The 27,417-nt window shown below is 45.8% G+C and overlaps 1 protein-coding gene across 3 annotated transcripts; it reads right to left on the bottom strand.

The window, feature by feature from the left end:
* Window positions 1-840: 840 nt before the first annotated feature.
* On the bottom strand, window positions 841-27,380 carry TADA3 (transcriptional adaptor 3). Of its 3 annotated transcripts, none has more exons than XM_073591980.1 (9): window positions 27,358-27,380; window positions 21,938-22,160; window positions 21,356-21,603; window positions 13,492-13,597; window positions 11,578-11,719; window positions 7,767-7,870; window positions 6,653-6,753; window positions 3,322-3,507; window positions 841-1,570 (listed from the first exon to the last, which is right to left on the bottom strand). In XM_073591980.1, the coding sequence occupies exons 1-9, from the start codon at window positions 27,378-27,380 to the stop codon at window positions 1,378-1,380; spliced, it is 1,326 nt and encodes a 441-aa protein (XP_073448081.1). In that variant the 3' UTR covers window positions 841-1,377. The 3 variants fall into 3 exon arrangements, with proteins under 3 accessions (XP_073448081.1, XP_073448083.1, XP_073448082.1); XM_073591982.1 differs by lacking the exon at window positions 27,358-27,380 and adding an exon at window positions 27,070-27,184; XM_073591981.1 differs by lacking the exon at window positions 27,358-27,380 and adding an exon at window positions 26,756-26,975.
* Between the last annotated feature and the right edge of the window lie 37 nt (window positions 27,381-27,417).

Genomic DNA, 27,417 nt, shown 5'->3' with positions numbered 1-27,417 from the left:
TGGATTCTGTATGTATAAATAGATCATCAGAACCCTATTGAGTCCAGTCAATTTTGAGTACAAACTATTTAAAGCCTTTTTTTTTTTTTTTTTTTAATCAGCACAAGGGACAGCACTTATATTTAATGAGAAGTGTTCCTTGTGCTGGTTGCTGCTGCTGTAGTTGGAATCCAAAGACCTCCACCAACCCCTTCCACCAGTATGCCCGCAGTGGTTATCTTCTGGTGCTGTGAAGGGTGAAAACAGCTGCTGGACCCACCATAGGCATTCAAGAGTGCCAACTATGCCTGTCCCTTCTGCTCCCCTCCTCCATTCAGCCATCAATGAAAAATGCTCTATGAATGGAGGAGGAGGTGGACCTTTCAACCATCTGCCCATCCTCCATTCATAGATTGTTTTTCATTGATGGGTGAATGAAGGAGAGGGGCTTTTGACGAATACCTGTGATAGGTCCAACGATAATCCCCCGCAGCATCTGCTGATTACTGCTGCAGTGGTATGGGGGGGGGGGGGGGGGGTGCAGAGGATGCAAGACTTCAACTAAAACAGCAGCCAGCACCACAAAAGGACATTTGTCAAATCAACGTAAGTGCTGTCTCTTGTGCCAATTTTAAAAAAAAAAAAAAGACAAAAAAAAAACAAAACAAAAAACACAGGTTTTAAACTCTAATGAAAGTGGAGGGTCTGAACTTCCGAAACGCGTTGGATTTCTTTTTCTATCACGTGATTAAAAACTTTACTGCAGTCTACGAATGTTGGGGTGGCGGCATTACTGCTTTTGAACACACTCTTTATTTTTCAGTTTAGCAATGTCAAAAAATAAAAGAAATCAAAGTTAACTTCTGTTGAGGGTCATATTTTTATTTTATCAATATCTCCTTGAAAATATTCTCACATAAAGTTTCATCAATTAAAAAAAAAAAAAATAGCCATAAACACAATATTGAAACAGTCAAAAGAATAAAAAAAGGAAGTCGTTCTAGAGACACGATAACACAAAACAAGTACAAGAAACGATTGACATATAAATCACAATCACACACCCAGAATGTACTGGGCTGGCGATATTCCCATTCCCGTTGTTCTGTGGCCAGATCTTCTCATCTATCGCCAAACTGGGTAGATCTGACAATCGGGAATCGAGCAGAGTACTGGAATCAGTCAGTTATGGACCATCCATACCATGGTCACATATATAGACATGCAGTCATTCAAGACCACTCTACAGTCTTCCCCATTCATCACTCGACTTTCTCCCGTGGGGTTCGGATTGGAGTTTTTTTTACCGCCATCGTTCAGAACAATTAGTAGCAGGTTAGGCCTAAAACGGCCTAAAACACCACATTAACAAAACGGAGTCCCTTCACTGGTCCGGGTTCACCCGTCTAACAGCTTTAAGATGCTCTCCCTTTCCTTTAGAGCTTTCCAAGCCTGGTCCTTCTCCTTCTTGGTCGGGGTCCGCTTCTTCTGCCGGGCAGCCATTATTTTTCGGAAGGCATCCATGACTTCGTTGTCAGCCATACGCACCCTGTGCCTCAGTTCTTGTTTATTCATCTCCTCCTTTGCCAACCTGAAAAGGTAGAAGAGCTGTTAGAGAAGCACCCGGGAGAATGGGCCCTTTGGTAGACCAGAAGCAATCCAGTCATTAGGATCTAGTGGAGCCGCTGAGAATGCTGCTAAAGCACAACTCCAGCCCCCCCCCCCCCCCCAAAAAAAACCTTATAATAATAAAATATTATCATGATAGATGTGATAGACCAACACAAAGTGGCACATAATTGTGAAGTGGAAGGAAAATGATAAATGGTTTTCAACATTTTTTACAAATAAATATGTGAAAAGTGTGGGGTACATTTGTATGGCGCCCCCCTGAGTCAATACTTTGTAGAACCGCCTTTCACAGCAATTACAGCTACAAGTCTTTTTGGGGATGTCTCTACCAGCTTTGCACATCTAGAGAGGGAAATTTTTGTCCATTCTTCTTTGCAAAATATCTCTGTCAGATTGGATGGAGAGCGTCTGTGAACAGCAATTTTCAAGTCTTGCCACAGATTCTCAATTGGATTTAGGTCTGGACTTTGACTGGGCCATTCTAACACATGAATATGCTTTGATCTAAACCATTCCATTGTAGCTCTGGCTGTATGTTTAGGGTCGATGTCCTGCTGGAAGGTGAACCTCCGCCCCAGTCTCATGTCTTTTGCAGACGCTAACAGGTTTTCTTCTAAGATTGCCCTTTATTTGGCTCCATCCATCTTCCCATCAACTCCGACCAGCTTCCCCATCCCTGCTGAAGAAAAACATCCCACATGATGCTGCCACCACCATGTTTCACGGTGGGGATGGTGTGTTCAGGGTGATGTGTAGTGTTAGTTTTGCTTTTGGGCCAAAAAGTAAAATTTTGGTCTCATCTGACCAGAGCACCTTCTTCCACATGTTTGCTGTGTCCACCACATGGCTTCTCACAGACTGCAAATGGGACCTCTTATGGCTTTCCTTCAACAAATATCTTTCTTCTTGCCACTCTTCCATAAAGGTCAGATTTGTGGAGAGCACGACTAATAGTTGTCCTGTGGACAGATTCTCCCACCGGAGCTGTGGATCTCTGTAGCTCCTCCAGAGTTACCATGGACCTCTTGGCTGCTTCTCTGATGAATGCTCTCCTTTGCCTGGCCTGTCAGTTTAGGTGGACGGCCATGTCTTGGTAGGTTTGCAGTTGTGCCATACTCTTTCCATTTTCAGATGATGGATTGAACAGAGCTCCGTGAGATGTTCAAAGCTTGGGATATTTTTTTATAACCTAACCCTGCTTTATACTTCTCCACAACTTTATCCCTGACCTGTCTGGTGTGTTCCTTGGCCTTCATGATGCTGTTTGTTCACTAAGGTTCTCTAACAAACCTCTGAGGGCTTCACAGAACAGCTGTATTTATAATGAGATTAAATTACACACAGGTGGACTCTATTTACTAATTAGGTGACTTCTGAAGGCAATTGGTTCCACTGAATTTTAGTTAGGGATATCAGAGTAAAGTTGGCTGAATACAAATACACGCCACACTTTTCAGTTATTTATTTGTAAAAAAAAAATTAAAAAATTTGAAAACCCATTTATCACTTTCTTCCACTTCACAATTATGTGCCACTTTGTGTTGGTCGATCACATAAAATCCCAATAAAATACATTTATGGTTGTAACGTGACAAAATGTGGAAAATTTTAAAGGGGTATGAATACTTTTTCAAGGTACTGTATATGAATGATGAAGAACGGCTTTAGGTGAAGCTCTTATGGTATAATCAGTCCCAGACACCCGCTTACCTTAACAGCTCTACTTTCTTAGCCCTGTTGTGGGCACTGAGAGCCTTTAGCTCAGCCTGCCTCTTCCTCAGCTCGGCCAACACTTCATCTTCCGAGTCCTCAGCTGGCCGATCCTCAGACTCCAGCAGGCCCTGGGCTATTAACTCCTCTTTAATCCGGATCTCTAAGGACTTGGTATGCGGAGCGCTGCAACAGAGAGAGGTCACGTCAGTCTACACGGTGTTCTTATCCAGCAGCACTTTATGGTTTAATCTAAAATCAAAGCTTTGTATTTAATCATGGCTGGAGTGAGGAAGGGTAAGAACCCCTGTGCAGTTTTTATTTGTGTGCAGGCCCCCCTCCCAAAGTTTAACCTCCCTCTCGTCTATTTGTCCTGGTGACGACACCAAAATAATGGAAAATTCACAATTTTATAGTTGTCACAAGAGCAGGGGGCAAGGGGAATTTTTTTTAAATGGTGACACCACCTGTTGCATGTCCTAGACAGGAAGTGAAATGAAATCTCCCCGATGGGACACCGACTGGATAAAAAAAAAAAAAAAAAAAAAAAAAAAAAACTTCAACAGTTCAGGACAGACAAGGTACACTTTACTTAACCCTTTAATGCCCGAAAGTAAAATAAATCTTAATGCCTGGACAGTTTTGCAATTTTAGCATGTGTTAGTAAAACTGTACATATCATCGCAACCAGGGCTGTCGATAAGGGGGTACCAATGATCCTCCTGTACAGGGCCTGGGCAGCAGGGAGGATAATCAGCGCGGAGGGAGGGGGGGGGGGGGGGGGGCGATTACTGGAACTGATTGCCACTGTGGCTCTTTCTGCAGCAGCTGAAAGCCAGCAGGAGGAAGGAAGTGTATGATCCGGCTTTCAGCTACTGCAGAGAAAGCCATACAGTTAATTGGTTCCAGTAATTCCCCCCGCCATTCTGATCATATTCCCTGTGTACCATCCTCTTCCCCCTGCTGCCTGGGCCCCCATGTGCCTGCAGCTGTTGGCAGGAAGGAGGGAGAGGAGGGAAGCCAGCAGCCTATGGGTGGGGGGGGGCACTCCCGTGCAAAAGCTCCTGTTCATTCCTTTCCTGCATGAACACAGCGAGTGATTGGTAATGATCACTCACTCTGTTCATTCATAACGAAAGCATAGTAAACACAGTTTTCTATGCTTCCGTTTGTGAATGAACAGGGAGTCTCTCCACAGAGTGCTTTCTGTTCATTCACTGTTCAGTACACCTGAGGCTGCAGACAAAGGGAATGAAGAATTTATATCCACAGTCCCTTTCTCTGCAACAAAAGTGATACGTCAGGAGTCTGTTTAGACCCCTGATATTAAAAAAAACAAAAACAATTTTAGTGTATTTTTTGCAAAAGCTCCGAATGCAACCATTTAGGGTACCTGGATGTTATCTTAGGATATACTGGGTCTTCGTCCAGTGGTGAAATATTAATGGCTACCTCCTGATGTTGTTCATTATTGGGCCAGGAAAACTGGCCAAAAAAAAAAAAAAAAACAAACACACACACACACACAAGAAAACAAACAAACTAATATTTCTTCTCATTTGTGACAATACCACATACATGTGGCCCTGCTAGGGCCAAGAAACAATCGTGTGCATTTGGCTTTTTATTTTTATTTTTTTCGTCCTATCTAAAAACACACCGACCTTTGACTCTTGATCTTTGACCCCGACACAAGCTCTGGTCCATTTTATCCTTATTAAATTAGTGGGCTTTACAGAGTCATCACTGTAATAGCCAGTCACAGCCTATCACGGTGATCACATGATTGAAAGCCAGTACTCCCGACTCTTTAATTGTTAGTGTGAGACCCGGAGCCATCAGCGACAGCACAGCCTCAATGCCAGGAATGTGCTATAAAGTGCGCTTCCAGCACAAATCCCGGCTCTCAAATATGCGACACCTTGGAGGAAGACCCACTTCCACAACACAGCATATATGTGTGACGCCAGCAGCAATGGGATAAATACCTAATCAACCTGTCCTCAAAACACCTTAAAGTGGTCAATCCACCCAAAAATTGAATATTACTGAAAAATAGAGCCTTGGGTTACTGCGCCTGCCCCGTTTTTTTTTCCCAGTCTTTGTGCATTTTTTGAATTGCCCTACAAGGCAAAACTATGCAGCAGGAAGAAGAGAGACTCCTTGGTGGGGGTAGCCAAGCTAAAAGCTAGTGAGTGATTGAGCCCACCAGTGTGCACATATATCAATTTATTCCTGATGTGTGCGAGGAGCGACACAAAGAGGGCAGAACCAGAATTTCAAGTTTAATCCCCCATAAACACCAGTGCGATTTGTCATGCGACTTTAGTTCCAAATCATATAATGACATGTTATACCAGTGGCGCCTCCGTCCATTAGGGGCGCCTGGGCACAACTCCCTCTCTCCACGCCACCCCTATATGACTAATGGATAGAGTCATGCATAGCATGACTCTATTCATGGCCACCGCTGTCACCCCTATTCAGGTGTCCGGCCTTTTTCAGGACGCCGGGACCCGGAATTACAGCAGCGGGGGTGTATTTTTGAAGCCCCTGATTAGTGCCATAGGCTATAATAGGCTTCAAAATATGTGGGCTCATGGTGCAGAGCATTATGCTACGAGCCCACCCAGGTGTTACAACAGCGAATGAATATTCGCTGTTGTAACACTAATGCTCAACCTGGCCAATCAGAAGAAGTTTTCTGATTGGCCGCCGAGAAGGAGTAAACAGAAGCCGGAGCCGTCCTCTTGTGGAGACTGGAGAGCAGGGGAAGGGAGAGCTGCGCCGCTGCGAGCCCAGGAGAAGCGCTGATGGGGTAGGTGCACTAGACCCACCCGCCGTTCGACTGCGGGGGGTACGGTTTGACGCCCCCCCCCCCGCCAAAGATAATTACCACCGGCCGCCACTGTCGTACCATGTTGTCGGTAATGGAACTGTTTGAATTGGTGCAACTCCGACTTTGCGGTGCCACACTGATTTAAAAAAAAAAGTTGCTGTACTATTTTTTTGCGATTTCAGGTGCAACTTACATAGAAATCTGTACATGAAGTCGCATAGATGTCAGACAAGTCACACCAGAAATTGCACTGACCTGCGGCTTTGAAATCGTGCGACTTCAAGAGAAGTAGCATTATACTTTGAGGCTGAAGGTACAGGAGTGCCTAGGCACACTCACATACCAAGAAGTACACTGCCATTGTTCAGGAGGCACCATTAATCTTTTTTTGAGTTTAGTTCTACTCCGGTGAAATATCAGCTTTGCATGGTGTGATCCTTCAACCAGCACCATAGTTAGTCTGCTTTCTGATCAATAAATATTTCACATTACCTAAAAGGTTTCATTTGACTTCGAGGTGAGGTACTGGCTCCGTCCATTCCCAATTCCTTGTCAGGAATTGGGGAATCTTCAATAGGCGAAATGATATTTTCCTGAAAAAAAAAACAAACACAGTATAAATAATCAATGTATATATTCTAATACAGACATGTGCAGAATGAAAAAAATTGTTTCCTTAACTCATTTAGTTATGTTTATTTGATTGCGAATTCGACCAAATTCAAATCAATTTGACTGAATTCGAGAACTCTATTTTTTTTTTCCGATTCCAGTGCCAACATTTTTCACATCTAAGAACTGCATTATGTTTACATTTCAATTTCGTTTCTGAATTTTGTTATTTGGGACAAATTTAGTTGTTATTTCAGAGGATTCGTTTACATTAGTTACTGTTGCGATTTGGAATTCTTACGAAAAATTTGTCATAATTTAGATTCAGAACAAAACGAATTGCACATGTGCACACTGCAGCAGGTGTGCATAACAAGCAATCCGCTTCCAATTGACTGGATGCAACCAACTGCCTTGAAAAAGGGAGAGCTTTGCACAAGAAACAATCTTCGGCTGGAAGGGTTTTCATGGTTTGTTGCCCTTGGTATATATCAGTGATCTCCAAACTGCAGTCCGTGGGCCAGATGTGGCAGATTGCTTGCCTTTATCTGGCCCTCGGGACACCATTCCTGCCACAGACACCAACGATGGGACACCATTCCTGCCACAGACACCAACGATGGGGCTATACTGAATTTTTTTTAACAAAACAGTAGTTACCCTGTGAGGCAGAATGAGTGGTTTGGATGATTCACCTCTACCAGCAGCCGCAGTCTATACAGGGAGGGACTCTGGACCCGGCTGCAGCATTGTGACAAGCGCTCTTTCACTTTGTTTCTATGAGAGTTGCCGTTTGACTTTTCTTGTTTTCAATAAATGCATTTTTATACTACGCTCAGAGTGCGCCCTCTGGTGTCCGCTTTTGCTTTTTGTTTTCCACAATGAGCGGACACTGCCTGGCCTGCCTGCTGTGATTTTTTTTTATCTTGCATCATAGGATTAGTTAGAAAAGGACAAAGGAAAAGGCTGAAAAGGACAAAGGATGATGAACTACCTCCACAAGAGCCTGCAACAGACGCTGCGTCAAATGACCGAACGGGCAGCCGTCCTCAGGCTGGTCATGCTGAGATTCAGATTTCTTCATCAGCGAGTCAACATCTGGAAACATACAAGATATATGATCATACATCATATTATACATACATACATCATATCATTACAAGTATCAAATCGTATTATAAAAAAAGGCACTGGAGTCACACTTTTTACTGTCCCCCTTAAAGGGGTAGTAAATTCCAGAATTAAAGTTATTGTATTGTGTTCGTTTTTTTTTTTCTTTTTTATAAATAACAAACATATCATACTTACCTCCACTGTGCAGCTCGTTTTGCACAGAGTGGCCCCGAACATCCTCTTCTGGGGTCCCCTGGTGGCTCCTCCCCACATCAGATAACTCCCCTAGGAGAAGCACTCTCCCGAGGGGGTTACCTTGCGGGCACGCTCCCGAGTCCAGCATTCGGCGTCCGTAGCTGCCGAATGTATGACTCGGCCCTGCCCTCCCCATCATTGGATTTGATTGACAGCAGCGGGAGCCAATGGCTGCGCTGCTATCAATCTATCCAATCAAGAGCCGAGAACCCCGGGCAGAGAAGGGGGGGGGGGGGGGGGCGGTCAATGGCAGATGTTTTACCACACCTTTAAAAAAAAAAAAAAAATCCAGCGCAAAGCAATGGCATAATGTGCTAGTATGCATCGCAACCTTAGAACAACAGGGCTTCTATTTTTCCCCCAGCGATATCAGTCCTGCGCATACCGGACCTTCAGAGCGCATGCAACAGTGGCGTCACCGGCTGCATGCAGTGTGAATATCTCCTAAACGGTGCAAGATTAGGAGATATTCACTGGACCTACAGGTGGGCCTCATTAAAGGCTTACCTGTAGGTTCAAGTTCAAAAAATGACTTTCCTACCGCTTTAAACTGCAGCGGCAATCAGATTGGACTGAATACATGGCGCGGTCATGATGCTTTGCTTCGGCTAAAATTACACCCCGTGTCATCATTAGCAGGCAGTACCGCTGCTGAACACGACCTAATCAAGTGAATGGGACCACGCCACAAGGACGAGCCAAACGCTATGTATCTGATTCAAAATTGCTATTTGGCTGACTGAAAAAAAAAAAACAAAAAAACAAAAAACACACATTTAGGAGATGACAGTATCACCTTCAGAATGTCTGGAAGCCGCTTCTGTTCCACTCTTTGAAAAGCGATCCACAGCAGATTATTTTCTTAGATGGGTGGTAAGGGCTACACGTCCATGTGACAAAGACCTTAAAGTGATTCTTAGACGTTTTTTTTTTTTTTTCCCCACATCTACCGCCTCTGTGCAAAACCATTCCACAGAGCAGCCCCAATCCTCCTTTTCTGCCTAAAACACACTGACACCGATACCAATTTAAATTTTATTTTATTTTTTTTCTACCCAAAATATGCTGACTGTGACCTTTGACCCCCAACCTTGACCCCAAAACTAACCTGGCAAACGTTGACCTTGTTATTTTTTATTATATTTTTCATTCTTTATTTTTTTATTTTAATTTTATTTTTTTTACACTTTTTAAATTTTTTTTTTAAATTTACAGCTTCATTTCCTGCAAGGAGAGGAAGATACAATGTATCGTCATCCCCATTCAGAAGAGGAAGTAAACCCATAGGGTGGGCCCACAGTGAATGATCACTGTGATAGCAAAATCAGAGACTATCATAGCGATCAGGTGATCCAGAACCAGGAGTCCCGATCCTTAGTGCAAGAGCCCTGTCTGTTTAGGGGGCGTGCACACTGCCCACAGACACATTGGGGTTTGATGTACTAAAACTGGAGAGTGCAAAATCTGGTGCAGCTCTGCATGGTAGCCAATCAGCTTCTAACTTCAGCTTGTTCAGTTAAAGAGGAAGTAAATCCTGCAACGTAAGGCATAATGTGCTAGTTTGCATCGCATACTAGCACATTATGCAACACTTACCTCCAAACGAAGCCCGTGCCATCCCCCGCTGCAGGCCACATCCATCCTCACCTGTCTTCCTTTCCAGGGCTGTGGACTCCAACTCTGAATAGCTGGAGCAGCGTGGTGTCACTCCCGCGCATGTGAGCCGCCAGTCACGGCACACTCGCCTGCAGAAGCGGCACGGGTGGCCATGTACAGCTGCACCAGATTTTGCACTCTTCAGCTTTAGTAAATCAACCCCATAGCATTGGGGCTCCCCCCCCCCCCCCAGTACAAAACCTCACATACCGCCACCCCACCCCCCTCTGCACAGGCTTGCCTCAGTACTCACACTGCTCCCACTCTTCCACAACGGCGCCCCGCACTCGTCCGCTTTGCCTCTTTGCTCCCAGGCAGGCATTGCTTCTCCTCAGGAAATGGGTCCTGAGACCCGATTGGCCAGGAGTCCTAAGACTCCCTGGCCAATCGAGTCTCAGGACCTGCTTCCTGATTGGCCAGGAGTATAAGCAGGAAGACCATAGCCAATAATAATTCACTTTTGTCACACAACTGGGTGGGCTCAGGACGCAGTGGTCGGCACCCCGAGCCCACCCTTTTTTTTAAGCCAATTAGAGCCTCAGGCTCTAATCATGCGCTTCAAAAAAAACAAAAAAAAAACAAACCCCCCCCCCAAAAACAACAACAACTTGAAATCTTTGCGTCCAGCACCCTGCATGCAGATTAGGGGCTGAGCGCATGGATTGGGGGGGGGGGGGGGGGGGGGGTCGGCACCCCTGCACGCCCAATAGAGCAGCCACAACTGGTGCCACCTGCATAGCTCCCAACTGTCCCTGATTTGGAGCAATGTCCCTCTGTCCCTCTTCCCTCATTTTGGTCTGATCTATATAGGATGTATACATAATGTACGTTTTATCTTTCAAAAAGTGTTTCCCAGTGCTAAACCTTTCATTCAAGTTTTCATCCAAGTAAATTGCTGCATTTGTAAATTTTAAAAGCCAATAAGGAATAGTAGTGGTAAAAAAAAAAAGCCCTTGTGGATTTAATTAACCTTTTTTTTCCGTTAAGTCTCCTTTAAGGGGGTGTGTCCTATGCCTACATACGTTTGCTAGTAGGTGTCCCTCATTCCCATCTCAAATGTTGGGAGGTATGCACCTGTACTAATAAAGTTGAAGTCTAATCTGGAATATTTTGCCTTCTTTGGTTGCTCTTCCCTCCCCTTCCCCACCATGCTAATTACATTTTTAAATAAAACCTTTCCATTTTCATTACATACCTTATTATAGACACTGATGTATTTATTGGGTCTCTGTGCTTCTCTATGCAGTGCTTGCAGATCTTGGCTGGTGGGAGGGGCTAGCAGGGTGCTGTACATAGCTTCTTAAAACCATCCCAGCACTGATGCAAGCAGTGGGCTGGCTCTTGGGAGGAGTAATGTAATTATTAAAATGCCTTGAAGGGAGAGTGTCAGGCTGGAGGAGGAGTGGGTGTTCCTATGCAACTGCATGCAGACCTCCCAAATGTGATGCTGAGCCTCCATGATTGACAGAACTGAAATCCAATAAATGAAAAGGGGCGGGCCCAGGATAGATGATGCTGGATGTCCTCCAGCCAGGAAATGAGGCAGGTTCTATATGACTTGCTGCACCTTCTAAAGCACATTGTGAGAAGCTCACAGTGTGCAGTGAAATCAAAAAGGAAGCTATTTTATTCCAGGAGAGGAACGAATACAACTGTGCAAGACTGAGGAGGAGGCCGGAGTTCAGCTTTCAAAATCACTATAAATCCTACCCAGCTATATACAATCTATATACAATCTATATACAGTCAGGATCCAATTCTGCAGATTAGGAGTCCCTTACCTTTGGAGTCCAACTCAGTGAGTGGCCCCAGGGCCCCTTTCTTCTTGTCTGCTGCCATGGAAGCTCGGGCTCCATCCTTCTGTTCCTCCTGCAGATCCTCCTGGGCCCACCGCTGTGAATAATGCTTCCCCAGGGGAGGAATCTGAAATAAATGGGATAGTTAAAAAGGAGGGGAGACAAATTTTTGGGGGAGATTTCCTATGTGGATGTGGTGGGAAAATTTCTTCAAGGACACAGACAAAATATTCAGTTGAGTGGGAAGGGGGGCTAGAACACATGTCGTTTTATTTTTTTCCAGTCTGTGCCTTCCTGTCCTGTCCCTTCCTGACAACTGTTCGTCCCACTTCTTTTCTGGTGTCACAGGGACAGGAAGTGAGGGAAAATCATCCCAAAGAGGTCACAGATGGAAATAAAAACCCAAATGAAATCTTAGCTCTCCCCTACTTTATAAAAAAAGACATAATACATTTTATTATATATATATATATATATATATATATATATATATATATATATATACACATATACATATACACACACACACACACACACATATACACATATTTTATATATATATATATATATATATATATATATATATATATATATATATATATATATATATATATATATATATATTTATTTATTACACACACCCCGGTCACTTTATTAGGTACAGCTGTTCAATTGCTTGGTAACACAAATTGCTACGCAGCCAATCACATGGCAGTACCTCAATGCATTTAGACATCTAGACGTGGGGTAAAGACGACATGCTGAGGTTCAAACCGAGCATCAGAATGGGGAATAAAGGGGATTTAAGTGACTTTGAACGTGGCATGGTTGCTGGTGCCAGACGGGCTGGTCTGAGTATTTCAAAAACTGCCGATCTACTGGGATTTTCACACACAACCATCTCTCGGGTTTACAGAGAATGGTCCGAAAAAGAGAAAATATAAAGTGAGCGACAGTTGTGTGGAGGAAAATGTCTTGTTGATGTCAGAGGAGAATGGACAGACTGGTTCCAGATAATAGAAAGGCACCAGTAACTCAAATAACCCCTTGTTACCACCAAGGTATGCAGAATACCATCTCTGAACGCACAACGTCTTCCAACTTGAAGCAGATGGGCTACAGCAGAAGAAGACCACACCGGGTGCCACTCCTGTCAGCTAAGAACAGGAAACTGAGGCTACAATTGGCACAGGATCACCAAAATTGGACAATAGAAGATTGGAAAAACGTTTCCTGGTCTGATGAGTCTCGATTTCAGCTGCGACATTCAGATGGTCAGAACTTGGTGTAAACATGAATGTATGGATCCATCTTGTCTGTTATCACCGGTTCAGGCTGGTGGTGGTGTAAATGGTGGGGGGGATATTTTCTTGGCACACTTTGGGCCCCTTTAGTACCAATTGAACATTGTTTAAACACCTTCCTGAGTATTATTACTGACCATGTCCATCCCTTTATGACTACAGTGTCCCCATCTTCTGATGGCTCCTTCCAGCAGGATAATACACCATGTCACAAAGATCAAATCATCTCACCACTGGACAATGAGGTCTCTGTACTCCAATGGCCTCCACACTCACCACATCTCATCCAATAGAGCACCTAGAACTGGAGATTCGCATCATGGATGTGCAGCCGACAAATCTGCAGCAACTGCGTGATGTTATCATGTCACTATGGACCAACATCTGAGGAATCCAACACCTTGTGGAATCTATGCCACGAAGAATAAAGGCAGTTCTGAAAGCAAAAGGGGGTCCAACCCGCTACTAGTAAGGTGTACCTAATAAAGTGGCCAGTGAGTGTATGTATGAGTGTGTATATATATTTTTTTTAATTTACATGCTGCAGATTGCAGCACCTCGCACACTCTCACGTGACACGCATATATGACCCTACTTTGTAGTAGTCAGCTTCATCATCTGGGGTCTTCAGAAGGTCTTCCAGCACTTTGATCTCTTCTGTAGTTATGTCCGCACAATACGGTTCCACCGAGGCCCAGAATCTGAAGAGTGACATAAAAAAGTCAGTGAATGCTCCTTTGTTATAAAAAGGGGGGGGTACAGTGTGATTCTGGGAAGACTGTTCCACATTTTCTCAGCTTTTACCTTAAATAACCCTTTCCGTATGTGGAGGTCACTGCAAAGCTGATTTTTTATTGTTCCTTATCTGGTCCCCACCAATAAAACAAGGAGAAAAAGGGGAACCAAAAGTTCAGGTTGTCATGGCAGGTCTCTGCAATGAGGTCAATTCCGAGGACTTGCTACTTTGTCTAGAACTAAGAAACCAAGTTTTGGATGCAGCAATCCCAGATGAAATCCCTATGTTCCCTCTAATTGCTGCCACTGGTAGCTCAGCCAGTCAACAGAAAAGTGATATTTTATTTCTAAATTGATGGATCCTGCTGGGTCAAGGCAACCCCCAGCTTCTTATACAGTCCATCCGGAAAGTATTTACAGAGCTTCACTTTTTCCACATTTTATTATGTTACAGCCTTATTCCAAAATGGATTAAATGTATTATTTTCCTCAAAATTCTACAAACAATACCCCATAATAACAACGTGAAAGAAGTTTGAAATCTTTGCAAATTTATTAGGCCCCTTTCACACTGGGGTGGTGGGGGCGTCGGCGGTAAAACGCCGCTATTTTTAGCGGTGCTTTACCGTCGTTTTAGAGGCGGTATTTGGCCGCTAGCGGGGCAGTTATAACCCCCGCTAGCGGCCAAAAAAGGGTTAACACCACCCGCAAAGCGCTATGCCGGCGGTGTAGCCGCGCTGCCCCATTGATTTCAATGTGCAGGAGCGGTGTATACACCGCTCCAAAGATGCTGTTTGCAGTTTTTTTTTCCCTCCTGCCAGCGCACCACTCCAGTGTGAAAGCCCCCGGGCTTTCACACTGGAGACACAGAAGCGGCAGTTTCAGGTCGGTTTGCAGGCGCGATTTTTAGTGCAATAGCGCCTGCAAACCGCCTCAGTGTGAAAGGGGCCTTAAAAATAAAAAGAATAAAATAAATAAATCACATGTACATAAGTATTCACAGCCTTTACCATGACACTCAAAATTGAGTTTAGGTGCATCCTGCTTCCACTGATCATCCTTGAGGCCGGGTTCACACTGGTGCGACACGACAGCCGGTCTACTTTGGATCCGACTTTGCCCTGCGACTTGAAGCCGGCATGCGTCTGACTTTTAATGAATGGGGATCTGACTTGGATCCCCACCAATACCAGGCACTGTGTTTGGTATGAATCTTGAGGGGGAACTCCACGCCAAATTTTAAATAAAAAACCGACATGGGTTCCCCCTCTAAGAGCATACCAGGCCTTCGGTCTGGTATGGATTTTAAGGGAAACCCCCTACCCTGGAAAAACAGCGTGGGGGTCCCCCCAAGATCCATACCAGACCCTTATGCGTGCACGCAGCCCGGCCGGTCAGGAAAGGGGGTGGGGACAAGCGAGCGGGCCCCCCCTCCTGAACCGTACCAGGCCGCATCCCCTCAACATGGGGGGATGGGTACTTTGGGGCAGGGGGGCACCCTGTAGCCCCCCCACCCCAAAGCACCTTGTCCCCATGTTGATGAGGACAAGGGCCTCTTCCCGACAACCCTGGCCGTTGGTTGTCGGGATCTGCGGGCTGGGGGCTTATCGGAATCCGGGAGCCCCCTTGAATAACGGGTCCCCCAGATTCCAGCCCCCCCACCCTATGTGGATGAGTATGGGGTACATTGTACCCCTACCCATTCACCTAGGAAAAAAAAGTGTCAATAAAAAAACACACTAGGCAGGTTTTTAAAATAATTTATTAGGCAGCTGCGGGGGTCTTCTTCCAACTTCGGGGGTCTCTTCCTTCTCCGCGGTCTCCAGTTCTTCTCCCGCTCTCCGGTATCTTCTGCCAGGCTCCTCCGCTATCTTCTGCTCTTTTGCCCGCTCTTTTGCTAGCGGTGGCCTGGTCTTCTCTGCCGTCTTCTTCCCTCTTCTCTTCTTCCGATGTTGACACTCTCAACATCAGTGACCTCGCCCCTTATGATGTCACAGTCCCGGGGCATGATGGGACTGTGACGTCATAAGGGGCGGGGTCACATCACCCGGTGACCATGCCCCATCCCTATACAAGTCGTTGCAGACCGCGCACACGACATTACAGTGGGAGAGAGCGTCGTGTCAACATCGGAATTAGACAGCAGAGAAGACCGGGCCACTGCTAGCAAAAGAGCAGAAGATAGCCGAGAGCATCCCAGCAGAAGATACCCAGAGAGCAGCCTAATAAAATTTTAAAAACCTGTCTAGTGTGTTTTTTTATTGACACTTTTTTCCCTAGGTGAATGGGTAGGAGTACGATGTACCCCATACTCGTTCACATAGGGTAGGGGGCCGGGATCTGGGGGCCCCCTTATTAAAGGGGGCTCCGGGATTCCGATAAGCCCCCCGGCCGCAGACCCCTACAACCAACGGCCAGGGTTGTTGGGAAAAGGCCCTTGCCCTCATCAACACGGGGACAAGGTGCTTGAGGGCATGCGGCCTGGTACGGTTCGGGGGGGTGCGGCTCGCCCCCACCCCTTTTCCTGACCGGCTGGGCTGCGTGCTCAGATAAGGGTCTGGTATGGATCTGGGGGGGACCGCCACGCCGTTTTTTCGGCGTAGGGGGTTCCCCTTAAAATTCATACCAGACCCAAGGGCCTGGTATGCTCTTGGAGGGGGAACCCATGCCGTTTTTTTATTTAAAATTTGGCGCGGAGGTCCCCCTCAAGATCATCTGAGCACAAGTCGCATGCCAAAGTCGGATCATGCAAGACAGCGATCCGACTTTGATCCGACTTCAATGATAGTCAATGGGCTGAAGTAGGATCAAAGTCAGACCAAAGTAGTACAGGGAGCACTTTGAAAGTTGGACCGACTTGTTTGGGACCAGTTAGGACGTCTCCCAAAGGGAAACATTGATTTTCACACGTCATGCGACATGAGCTCCCAATGTCGGAGTGTTTGTCGCACTAGTGTGAACCCGGCCTGAGATGTTTCTACAACCTGTGGTAAATTCAGTTGATTGGACATGATTTGGAAAGGCACACACCTGTCTATATAAGGTGCCACAGTTAAAAATGTCAGAGCACAAACCAAGCCATGAAGTCCAAGGAATTGTCTACAGACCTCAGACAGTTATGTATGGAGGCATAGATCTGGCGAAGGGTACAGAAACATTTCTGCAGTATTGAAGGTCACAATGAGCACAGTGGCCTTCATCATCCGTGAATGGAAGAAGTTTGGAACCACCATGACTCTTCCTACAGCGGGCCACCCAGCCAAACTGAGCGATCAGGGGAGAAGGGCCTTGGTCAGGGAGGTGACCAAGAACCTGATGGTCACTCTGACAGAGCTCAAGTGTTTCTCTGTGGAGAGAGAACCTTCCAGAAGAACAACCATCTCTGCAGCACTTCAATCAGGTCTGTATGGTAGAGTGGCCAGACGGAAGCCACTCCTCAGTAAAAGTCACACGACAGCCCGCCTGGAGTTTTCCAAAAGGCACCTGAAGGACTCTCAGACCATAAGAAACAAAATGGTCTCTGGTCTGATGAAACAAAGATTGAACTCTTTGGCCTGAATGGCAAGCGTCATGTCTGGAGGTAATCAGGCACCGCTCCCTACAGTGAAGCATTGTGGTGGCAACATCATGCTGTGGGGATATTTTTCAGCAGCAGGAACTGGGAGACTAGTCAGGATCGAGGGAAATATGAATGCAGCAATGTACAGAGACATCCTTGATTAAAACCTGCTCCAGAGCACTCTGGATCTCAAACTGGGGCGAAGGTTCACCTTCCAACAGAACAACGACAGTAATCACACAGCCAAGATAACAAAGGAGCGGTTACGGGAAAACTCTGTGAATGTCCTATAGGCTGGGTTCACACCATGGCAAATTGGATGCGGGTTCTCCTCATCCCATTCGCAGCAGCAGGATAATTTGACCAGCTCTTTATGGAGCCGGTTCACAGATCTCTGCAGCAGGTCTGGTGTATTTTGCAGAAAAACGCTGTGCGTCTTCTGGTCCGTTTCAGGTCCAAACGCAGCCTGAAATCGGACCTGAAACAGTGAACCTGGACGCATCGGACTCCTGCTGTGAGATGGATGCAGTGATGGTGTGAACCCAGCCTGAGTGGCCCAGCCAGAGCCCGGACTTGAACCCGATTAAACATCTCTGGAGATGTCTGAAAATGGCTGTGAACCAACGTTCCCCATCCAACCTGATGGAGCTTGAGAGGTCCTGCAAAGAAGAATAGGAGAAACTGCCCAAAAATAGGTGTGCCAAGCTTGTAGCATCATACTCAAAAAGATTTGAGGCTGTAATTGGTGCCAAAGGTGCTTCAACAAAAGTAAAGAGCAATGGCTGTGAATACTTATGTACATGGGATTTTTTTTTGTGTTTTTTTTAATACGTTTGCAAAGATTTCAAACAAATTTCTTTCAGGTTGTCATTATGGGGTATTGTTTGTAGAATTTTGAGTAAAATAGTGAATTGAATCCATTTTGGAATAAGGCTGTAACATAACAAAATGTGGAAAAAGTGAAGCGCTGTGAATACTTTCCATATGCACTGTATGTCCTGGAACCCCAGCAGTTAGATCCCCCTGTCATAATTCCTAACAGCTCCTGTCCACTTGGGAGTTTTGGGTGTTTCAGCTTCTCCAGTTACATTTTCCATATTATGAATTAAGATAAATCCAGCAGGGATAGTGGGAACCCCTCATACTGGGCATAGTAGGTGCGCAGAGATCTCACCAACAGAGCTTCCAAGACATAGAAGGGATTGTCAGCGTGTTTAAAATATAACTAAAAAGACTAAACTTTTTTTTTTTTTTTAGTTTTAGCTAGATTGGAGAGGGATTAGAACCCCTGTAGGTTTTTTTTTTATTGCAGTCTGTCTGTGTCCCTGTAAATAGATTCACACTCTTTATTTGTCCAGTTCACCATTATCACTGAAAGAAGATCCAAAATTTTGAGTTGTCACCAAAACAGGAATTGTGAGAAAATCTAACAATGGGGACACTTAATTCTGGTGACAGCCAGGGATTCCTCTCCCTTCCGGTTTTGGCTATGGGACAGGAAATGAAGGGAAATCTTCTCAATGGGACACAGATGGCAAAAAAAAAAAAAAAAAAATTACAAATCTATCGAAAATGAAAATAAAAAGTTTTCTCTTTAGTTCTACTTTAACGCTCCAGGATCATCTACACACGGAAAATAGAGCTTCAGGTGGACTGTCTCTTTAAAGTGGTAGAAAACTCGACGTTTAATTTTTACCTACAGGTAGGCTTATAATAAAAAAAAAAAAAAAAAAAACTTACCTGTAGGTAAAATGAATATCTCCTAAAAGGTGCACCGTTTAGGGGATATACTAGCGAGCAGCAGCCAGCGACATCACCGGCGCATGCTCAGTAAAGGAATACCCGTGCCGTTCCTTTAGAGCCCTGGGCCGTACCCTTGACTCCCACACATACATCATCGCTGCACGGCCATTCAAGCGACCGGAGCCCAAGAACCCGGAAGGAAGAACCGGGTAAAGATGGAAGCCTCTGCAGTGGTGACAGCGTGCCGCTGGAGGGCTTCGTTTCAAGGGAAGGTCTTTTATAATGTGCTAGTATGCAACCTTGCAAAAGGAGAGTTCTTTTTTTTCCCTCCATGTTTACTACCACTTTAACCACTTCGCTGCTTTCGACATAATTATTACATGGACAGTAGCACCTGCACAGTAGTTGGGATTTTTTTTTCATCTTTCTACTCTTTGCGGCCAGATTTCTTGTTGAAGTTATTCAGACAGCTATAAAGCCGTCTCATCACTTCTACATTCACAGTAATGTGCCAGCTGATTACCCCCATCATAGGACTTGGGTGCCTGGATAGAGAGTGGCTCAGCGGCTAGAGTAAAATCTACATAAAAACAGAATGCAATGATTTGCAAATCTGATAAACCCATATTTTATTCACAACAGAAAATAGAAAAAAAACATATCAAATGTTGAAAATGAATCATTTTCAGAAAAAAAATAAGGTAATTTTGAAATTGATGTCAGCAACACATCTCAAAAAAGTTGGGGTGGTGATCTTCTTTTACCAACACTGTAAATGTCTGTGAACGGAGACCAGTTGCAGGAGTTTTGGGAGATAAATGTTGTCCCATTCTTGCCCGATATAGGATTAAAGATGTGCCAAATATTTTCAGTTGGTGAAAGGTCTGGACTGCAAGCAGGCCAGTTAAGCACCCAGACTCTTCTACTACTAAGCTATGGTGTTGTCATAACATTAAAAAAAAAAAAAAAAAAAGAAAAAAGGTGCTTCTACCCCAAATCACCTGAATGTTCTCCTGAGCTGTCGGATGCAGGATAAGGAGTTGCACAGCTGCCAACACGATAATCAGTAAAAGGTGATCCACAACTCCATAAATGCTCTTCAATCTTTTCTAATTTATTGGATACTCCATAAAAAACAGCTAGGTACAGAAGATGTTAACGCGTTTCAGCCATGACGGCATGGTTCATGCTGTTGTCATAGATGCAGTATGTGGTTTAGCATTGTCCTGCTGAAATATGCAAGGCCTTCCCTGAAAAAGACATCTGGATGGAAGAATATGCTGCTCTAAAACCTGGATAAAATCTTTCAGCATTGATGGTGCCTTTCCAGATGTGCAAGCTGCCCATTCCATACACACTAATGCACCCCCATACCATCAGAGATGCAGAATTTTGAACTGAGCACTGATAACAAGCTGGAAGGTCCCTCTCCTCTTTATTCCAGAGGACACAATGCCCATGGTTGCCAAAAAGAAAGTCAAACTTTTATTTGTCTGACCACAGAACCGTTTTACACTTAGCAACAGACCATTTTAAATGAGTTTTGGCCCAGAGAAGATGGCGGCGTTTCTGGCTCATGTTCAGATATGGTTTCTTCTTTGCATGATAGAGCTTTACCTTACATTTTTGGATGGCACAGTGAACAGTGTTCACAGACATGGGTTTATGGAAGTATTCCTGAGCCCATGCAGGGATGTCCATCACAGAATCTTGCCGGTTTTTAATGTAGTGCCTTCTTAGGGGCCGAAAGATCACGGGCATCCGATATCGTTTTGGCCTTGTCCCTTGTGCACAGAGATTTCTGCAGATTCTCAAAATCTTTTGATGAGATTATATACTGTAGATGATGATATATTTAAAGTCTTTGCAATGTTATGTTGAGGAACATTGGTCTGAAATTGTTCAACCATAGACACAGCTTTTCACAGATTGGCCATCTTTACTTCTGAGACTCTACAAGATGCTCTTTTTATACCCAATTATGTTACTGACCTGTTGCCAATTAACCTAAATTAGTTTCAAAATATTCTTCCAGCTTTTCCATGTTAGTACCACCTACTTTGCCAGCTTTTGCCTTGTCCCAACTTTTTTGAGACGTGTTGCTGCCATCAATTTCAAAGTTACCTTACTTTTTTTCCTAAAATGGAGCATTTTCGCAGGTTTAAACATTTGATATGTTTTCTATTGTGAATAAAATATGAAGTTATGAGATTTGTAAATCATTGCATGCTGTTATGTAGATTTTACACAGCGTCCCAACTTTTTGGGATTTGGGGTTGCATAACCCTGGAAGCACTCACTCAGCCCTGAGCACTTCCAGGTTCAGATCTGCAAAAACCACGGTCACTATGGCTAGGGAAGAAGCTGATCTAACACAGTCTGCCAATCATTCCCCAATTGATGAGCTGATTAATCGGTGTACCTATTTGGGGCATCATTTTTGGGAATCCTGGGCACGTCCACGGGGTCATCTGTGAATTCGTATTCCTGGATCTTTGGCTGTATGTTCCTGGACTTGGGTCTTCCTGGGCCTTGCCCCGACGCATGACTTCCCTTTCCTTCGAGTTTTGGCTTCTTGGGTTTGTGTTTGACGGGTGTGCCGGGTTCCTGTTCTTTCCCGAGCTTCAGAAACCTCCGGTCTCCCTTCTTGTCCTGCCAGTCTGTCAGGATCTACAGTAAAACAAAAGGAGTTCAGATGTATATGAAGTACATACCAAACATATTGCATTGCACAGAGCAGGTAAGTAGAACATGTTTGTATATTCTATTTTTTTTTAGAGTTTGAAATAATTTTAAATAAGGTATGGCAAATTTTACATTGGTCCAGCTTGGATACAAGCTGGACACATTATGGATACAGGAAATAAGGGGAAAACTTTTCAATGGGGACACACATTGCAATAAAAAGGCAGACAAAGCGTTTACAAGTTCTGGCTTTAAGGACACAATGAAAAGATCTTGACTTTAACTAAAAGTGAAATTCCCCTGTAAAACTGCGCCTCACCTGTGTCTCCGCCTCCAACACACGTAGTCGCCGACTGGCCGAGGACAGGAGTGTTTCCAGTTCCAGCTGAAGGGTGTCCAGCTCTTCAATTCCGATGCCATCGTCTTCTGACCGGGACAGCACCGCTGTGTACCTGGGGCAAAGCTTCACGTGATCTACAGACTTGAACTCGTGGAACTGCAGCGGGCAATCCTTTAACTCGCTCATCCTATCAATTGGCACGCTGCAAAGTAAATTCAAAACTGTACTTTAAGATCAATACACATGTTCAAAGGCAATGGACTCCTATCCTCAGCTTGGCAGCCAATGGAATCCTATCCTCAGCTTGGCAGCCAATGGAATCCTATCCTCAGCTTGGCAGCCAATGGAATCCTATCCTCAGCTTGGCAGCCAATGGAATCCTATCCTCAGCTTGGCAGCCAATGGAATCCTATCCTCAGCTTGGCAGTCAATGGAATCCTATCCTCAGCTTGGCAGTCAATGGAATCCTATCCTTAGCTTGGCAGCCAACTGAATCCTATCCTCAGCTTGGCAGCCAACTGAATCCTATCCTCAGCTTGGCAGCCAACTGAATCCTATCCTCAGCTTGGCAGCCAATCGAATTGTACGCATGCAGAACGAAACCATACAGCACAGAGACTGAGCTGTGATAGATAGCTCTTGACCCCCCACAAATGATCGTTAGCCAATGGGATCAGCTCCTAATCATGTGACCACTGTGACAGCCAATCACACTGGTCACATTATCAGCCAATCTGCATTTAGAACACTTTAAAGCAGGGATCCTCAAACTCCGGCCCTCCAGCTGTTACGGAACTACACATCCCATGAGGCATTGTAAAACACTGACATTCACAGACATGACTAGGCATGATGGGAATTGTAGTTCCTGAACAACTGGAGGGCCGTAGTTTGAAGACCCCTGCTTTAAAGGGATGCTGGGGCAGGCGGGAAATTGTTAAAGTTTAGCCGTAACAAAAATAAAAAGAATCTCTATAGCTTTAGTCAGCTAACTTACCTGCAATGAAAGATGTCTCATGTTGTGCAAGCAGCTAGATCCTGGAGAACTCTTCTGTGCTGGGATGCGCCATCCTCTTCCAGTCTCAGAATTTCCAGCACTCTGAGGGTACCGGATTCAGCTATTCAAGCTAAGCTGCTTTGAAAAAGTTTCAATAAGGACCCAGCCCCTTCCTTCATTTGGGAATGTTCTTTTATTGCTTTCACTGCCTGTAACATGCTCTGTGAATGAAGGTGAGAATCCGGTCATTCATCCAAATTTCCTCCATTCACAGATGTTGTGAAAGCAATAAAAGAACATTTCTCAGTGGAGAAAAAGGGAGGAGGGAGGTGGGTCCTTGTTGGGAACTTTTACACAGCAGCATCACAGTAGCACCAAAGTTGTTACACCCAGCAGTGCCAGAACTTCAGAACCAGGAAGAGAACTGGGCATCCCTGCATCAGAGATTTCCCCAGGATCCAGCTGCCTGCTGGGTGTCAAACTCAATTTAATCACAGGCCGCATCAGCAGTATGGTTGCCCCCAAAGGGCCAGTTGTATCTGGGGTGCACTACGTACAGAGCGCAAGGTTCAGGACCAACGCCCTGTACAGAGCGCAAGGTTCAGGACCAACGCCCTGTACAGAGCGCAAGGTTCAGGACCAACGCCCTGTACAGAGCGCAAGGTTCAGGACCAACGCCCTGTACAGAGCGCAAGGTTCAGGACCAACGCCCTGTACAGAGCGCAAGGTTCAGGACCAACGCCCTGTACAGAGCGCAAGGTTCAGGACCAACGCCCTGTACAGAGCGCCAGGTTCAGGACCAACGCCCTGTACAGAGCGCAAGGTTCAGGACCAACGCCCTGTACAGAGCGCAAGGTTCAGGACCAACGCCCTGTACAGAGCGCAAGGTTCAGGACCAACGCCCTGTACAGAGCGCAAGGTTCAGGACCAACGCCCTGTACAGAGCGCAAGGTTCAGGACCAACGCCCTGTACAGAGCGCAAGGTTCAGGACCAACGCCCTGTACAGAGGGCAAGGTTCAGGACCAACGCTCTGTACAGAGGGCAAGGTTCAGGACCAACGCTCTGTACAGAGCGCAAGGTTCAGGACCAACGCTCTGTACAGAGCGCAAGGTTCAGGACAACCCTCTGTACAGAGGGCAAGGTTCAGGACAACCCTCTGTACAGAGGGCAAGGTTCAGGACAACCCTCTGTACAGAGCGCAAGGTTCAGGACAACCCTCTGTACAGAGGGCAAGGTTCAGGACAACCCTCTGTACAGAGGGCAAGGTTCAGGACAACCCTCTGTACAGAGGGCAAGGTTCAGGACAACCCTCTGTACAGAGTGCAAGGTTCAGGACAACCCTCTGTACAGAGTGCAAGGTTCAGGACAACCCTCTGTACAGAGTGCAAGGTTCAGGACAACCCTCTGTACAGAGTGCAAGGTTCAGGACAACCCTCTGTACAGAGTGCAAGGTTCAGGACAACCCTCTGTACAGAGTGCAAGGTTCAGGAGTGCATTACGTGCAGAGTTCAGGACTACACTATATACAGAGTGTTATATTCTCTGAGTTGTGAGAGACACAAGACTCTGTTCTGGAACAACTGATGTTTATTTCAGTACTCGCTGTATACTCCAACATTCATCTCAGGACAGGTATATCTTTTATGCTTCCTTACATGTGCTCTAAGATGGCTACCATGCCCCTTGTCATAACTCCTGGGTGGAGCCAGCCTTAAAGTGAGCGTACATGTGGAACCCTTCAGGTATAACACAGAGTGCATTGGTGCAGAGTTCAGAGTTCAGGACTACTCTATATACAGAGTGCATTGCATGCAGAGTTCAGGAGTGCGCCACTTACAGAGTTCATCGCTCAGGAGGGCATTCTGCACAGAGTGCAGAGTCCAGGGGTGCGTGATGTACAGAGTACAGCATTCAGGAGTGTGCTGTATACAGTGTGCAGGGTTTAGGGGTGCACTGAGTTTAAAACCCCAAACCCCCCATAAAACTTCCTCGCATCTCTTTCACCTACTTGGCTCGTCTCTAGTACCTCCCTGTGTAGGCGGCTTTACCACCTGTGCATTTGCAGGGAGATTGTTCCTTCTCTTGGGCTGCATTCAAACCTGACCGTATCGTTTTCAAACATTTTTTGCCAAGTTTTTGTACAGGCGTTTTGAAGTCCAAAGGTCACCAATGTAAAAAGCACTAGAACGCCTGTAATCTGCCTAAAACGAAGCTCATGTACTTTGAGCATCAGGCATTTTGCTTCAGGCGACAGAGCACTCAGATGTGAACAGGGGCCATTGAAATGAATGGGATTTTGCTTGTTGGGCGCTGCGTTTTACGAGCTGAAAACGCTCAGGTGTGAATGCAGCCTTAGATTCTGGAGATGTGTCCCTGCCGTGCCCCACCGTTAGTGCGTCCGGGAATCTGTTAGATCCAGGAACCGCTGAGAACAAAGCTGTCCCTTGTAAACACAGAACGCCTCTGTATTTACAAGTGACAGCGGGGAATGGGAGCGGAGGGCGACAGCCGGAGGTGGCGGAATGGAGTTCCAACGCCAAAACTGAGTGTGAGGGCCGCATGACAAGCCCTGGAGGGCCACATACGGCACGCGGGCCTTGTGTTTGACATACGAGCCATAGATGATGCGATTTTGTTTCCTGCAACCAACCATGGGTCAGTGTTGATGGGGGGAATCCCTCCCCCGTCGATTCCTTAGGGCACCCCCCACACATCTGGTAAGGGCATGGTGCGCACGTGGCCACCAAAAAGCACGGTACCGCAGTACTTTTTTGTATGTTCAGCAGCCCACCCAAATGAATGGACTGCTGGAAACTCACAAAAAAAACGCACCTTTTATGGTGTGAACCGGCCCTTAAAAGGGGTTGTAAACCTTCGAGGTTTTTCACCTCAATGCATTGAGGTGAAAAACCTCCCGTAATGCTGCAGCCCCCGTTTTACTTACCTGTACCCCCTCTATCACGTCCCGGGGACAAGCGCACCAGCAAAAGCCGGTGTCTCAGGTCCTGATTGGATGGATTGATAGCAGCGAAGCCATTGGCTCCCGCTGCTGTCAATCAAATCCAAAGACCCGGGGCCGAGTCATACATTCGGGTTCTATGGACGCCGAATGAATGACTCGGGAGCGCGCCCGTAAGGTAACCCCCCGGGAGAGCGCATCTCCCAGGGGGATCTTATAATGCTGAGGAACCATGAGCCACCAGGGGACCCCAGAAGAGGATGTTCGGGGCCACTCTGTGCAAAACGAGCTGCACAGTGGAGTTAAGTATGATATGTATGTTGTTTAAAAAAAATAAAAAAAATAAAGCTTTAGTGTCACTGTAATCGTGAACCTGTGCAGCGGAGGTGATCTCTTCGGGTTCTGGAGTCCTGGCACACTTCCTGTCCTAGGGTGACAACGCTGCTCCTCCATAGATACAGTACAGCGAGCGTTGTCACCCTGGTACAGGAAGTGCGTTTCTGGCAGGATCACCAGGTGAAAGGAAAACGAATGCAGCCACCACATCTAAAAAAAAAATAGATGACATGTTTGATCTGTAGAAAACACTAAATTCAGATACAATGTATCCTTAATGGAATCCCATCATTGATACAAAGGGGATATAGAATCAGGTTTTTCCTATAAAAGGAAGGAAGGGGGAGGGGAGGAACCTTTGTAAAGGTGATCAAAGCAAACCAATAAATGGAAATGTCTAAAATGTGGAGATGAATGGGTTTCCATGGTGATGGGCCCCTCCATTGCAGTGTGTATACATGTTCCTGTATACAGCTCCCCCCTCCCCCATATCTCAGTACTCACATTCATTCACAGCATGATACACGGAGGCGCTGCTCTCTCTTTTTCCCCCACCATCAGCTGACCCTATTCCCGGGGCCCCGATCACACCTCCCGGTTCCCCCCCACCGGCCTTTGTATGCCAGCAGGTGGCAGAGGAGGACTGCCCGGGCCCAGGTGCCAAGCGACCACTAAACCGGGGCCTTGGGACGCACCATTCCCAGCACACGTGGGGGTGGACGTACGCCCCCCTGAACTTCCCTACAGGAAAGCACAACGCCGTAACGGCCGTAACGCATTTAACGGAAGGAAAAAAAAATAAAAACATCCGCGCCTACCTGGCTGTCAGCTGTTTGTGCGAAAATTCATCTTTTCCCCTATTTTTAAAAAATGGTACAGTCCTCTACAACACCTTAGAGCGAGAGTGGAATGGACGATGTGCGCTGAGGGGGGAGTTCTATGATTGACTTTAAATCGTGTATTTAACCGAGTGCGCTACCAGGATAAAGACCTGAGTGCTTGGATTGAAATGACTAAATAGTTTCCTCGGGTTATGATTCGTAGCACTCGGAGCTTACAACGGAGCAAATATGCTTGAAAGAATAATCGAACCTCCCTCCGTTTACCTTTTGGTTTCGGCCATCAGCATTCCATATTCCCTAATATGGCGAGGAGCATAGGAGGCG

This window comes from Aquarana catesbeiana, linkage group LG07 (genome assembly GCF_042186555.1).
Source record: "Aquarana catesbeiana isolate 2022-GZ linkage group LG07, ASM4218655v1, whole genome shotgun sequence".
Classification (NCBI taxonomy): domain Eukaryota; kingdom Metazoa; phylum Chordata; class Amphibia; order Anura; family Ranidae; genus Aquarana; species Aquarana catesbeiana.
The sequence above is the reverse complement of the archived record's forward strand: the minus strand, read 5'-3'. Positions and strand labels throughout refer to the sequence as shown.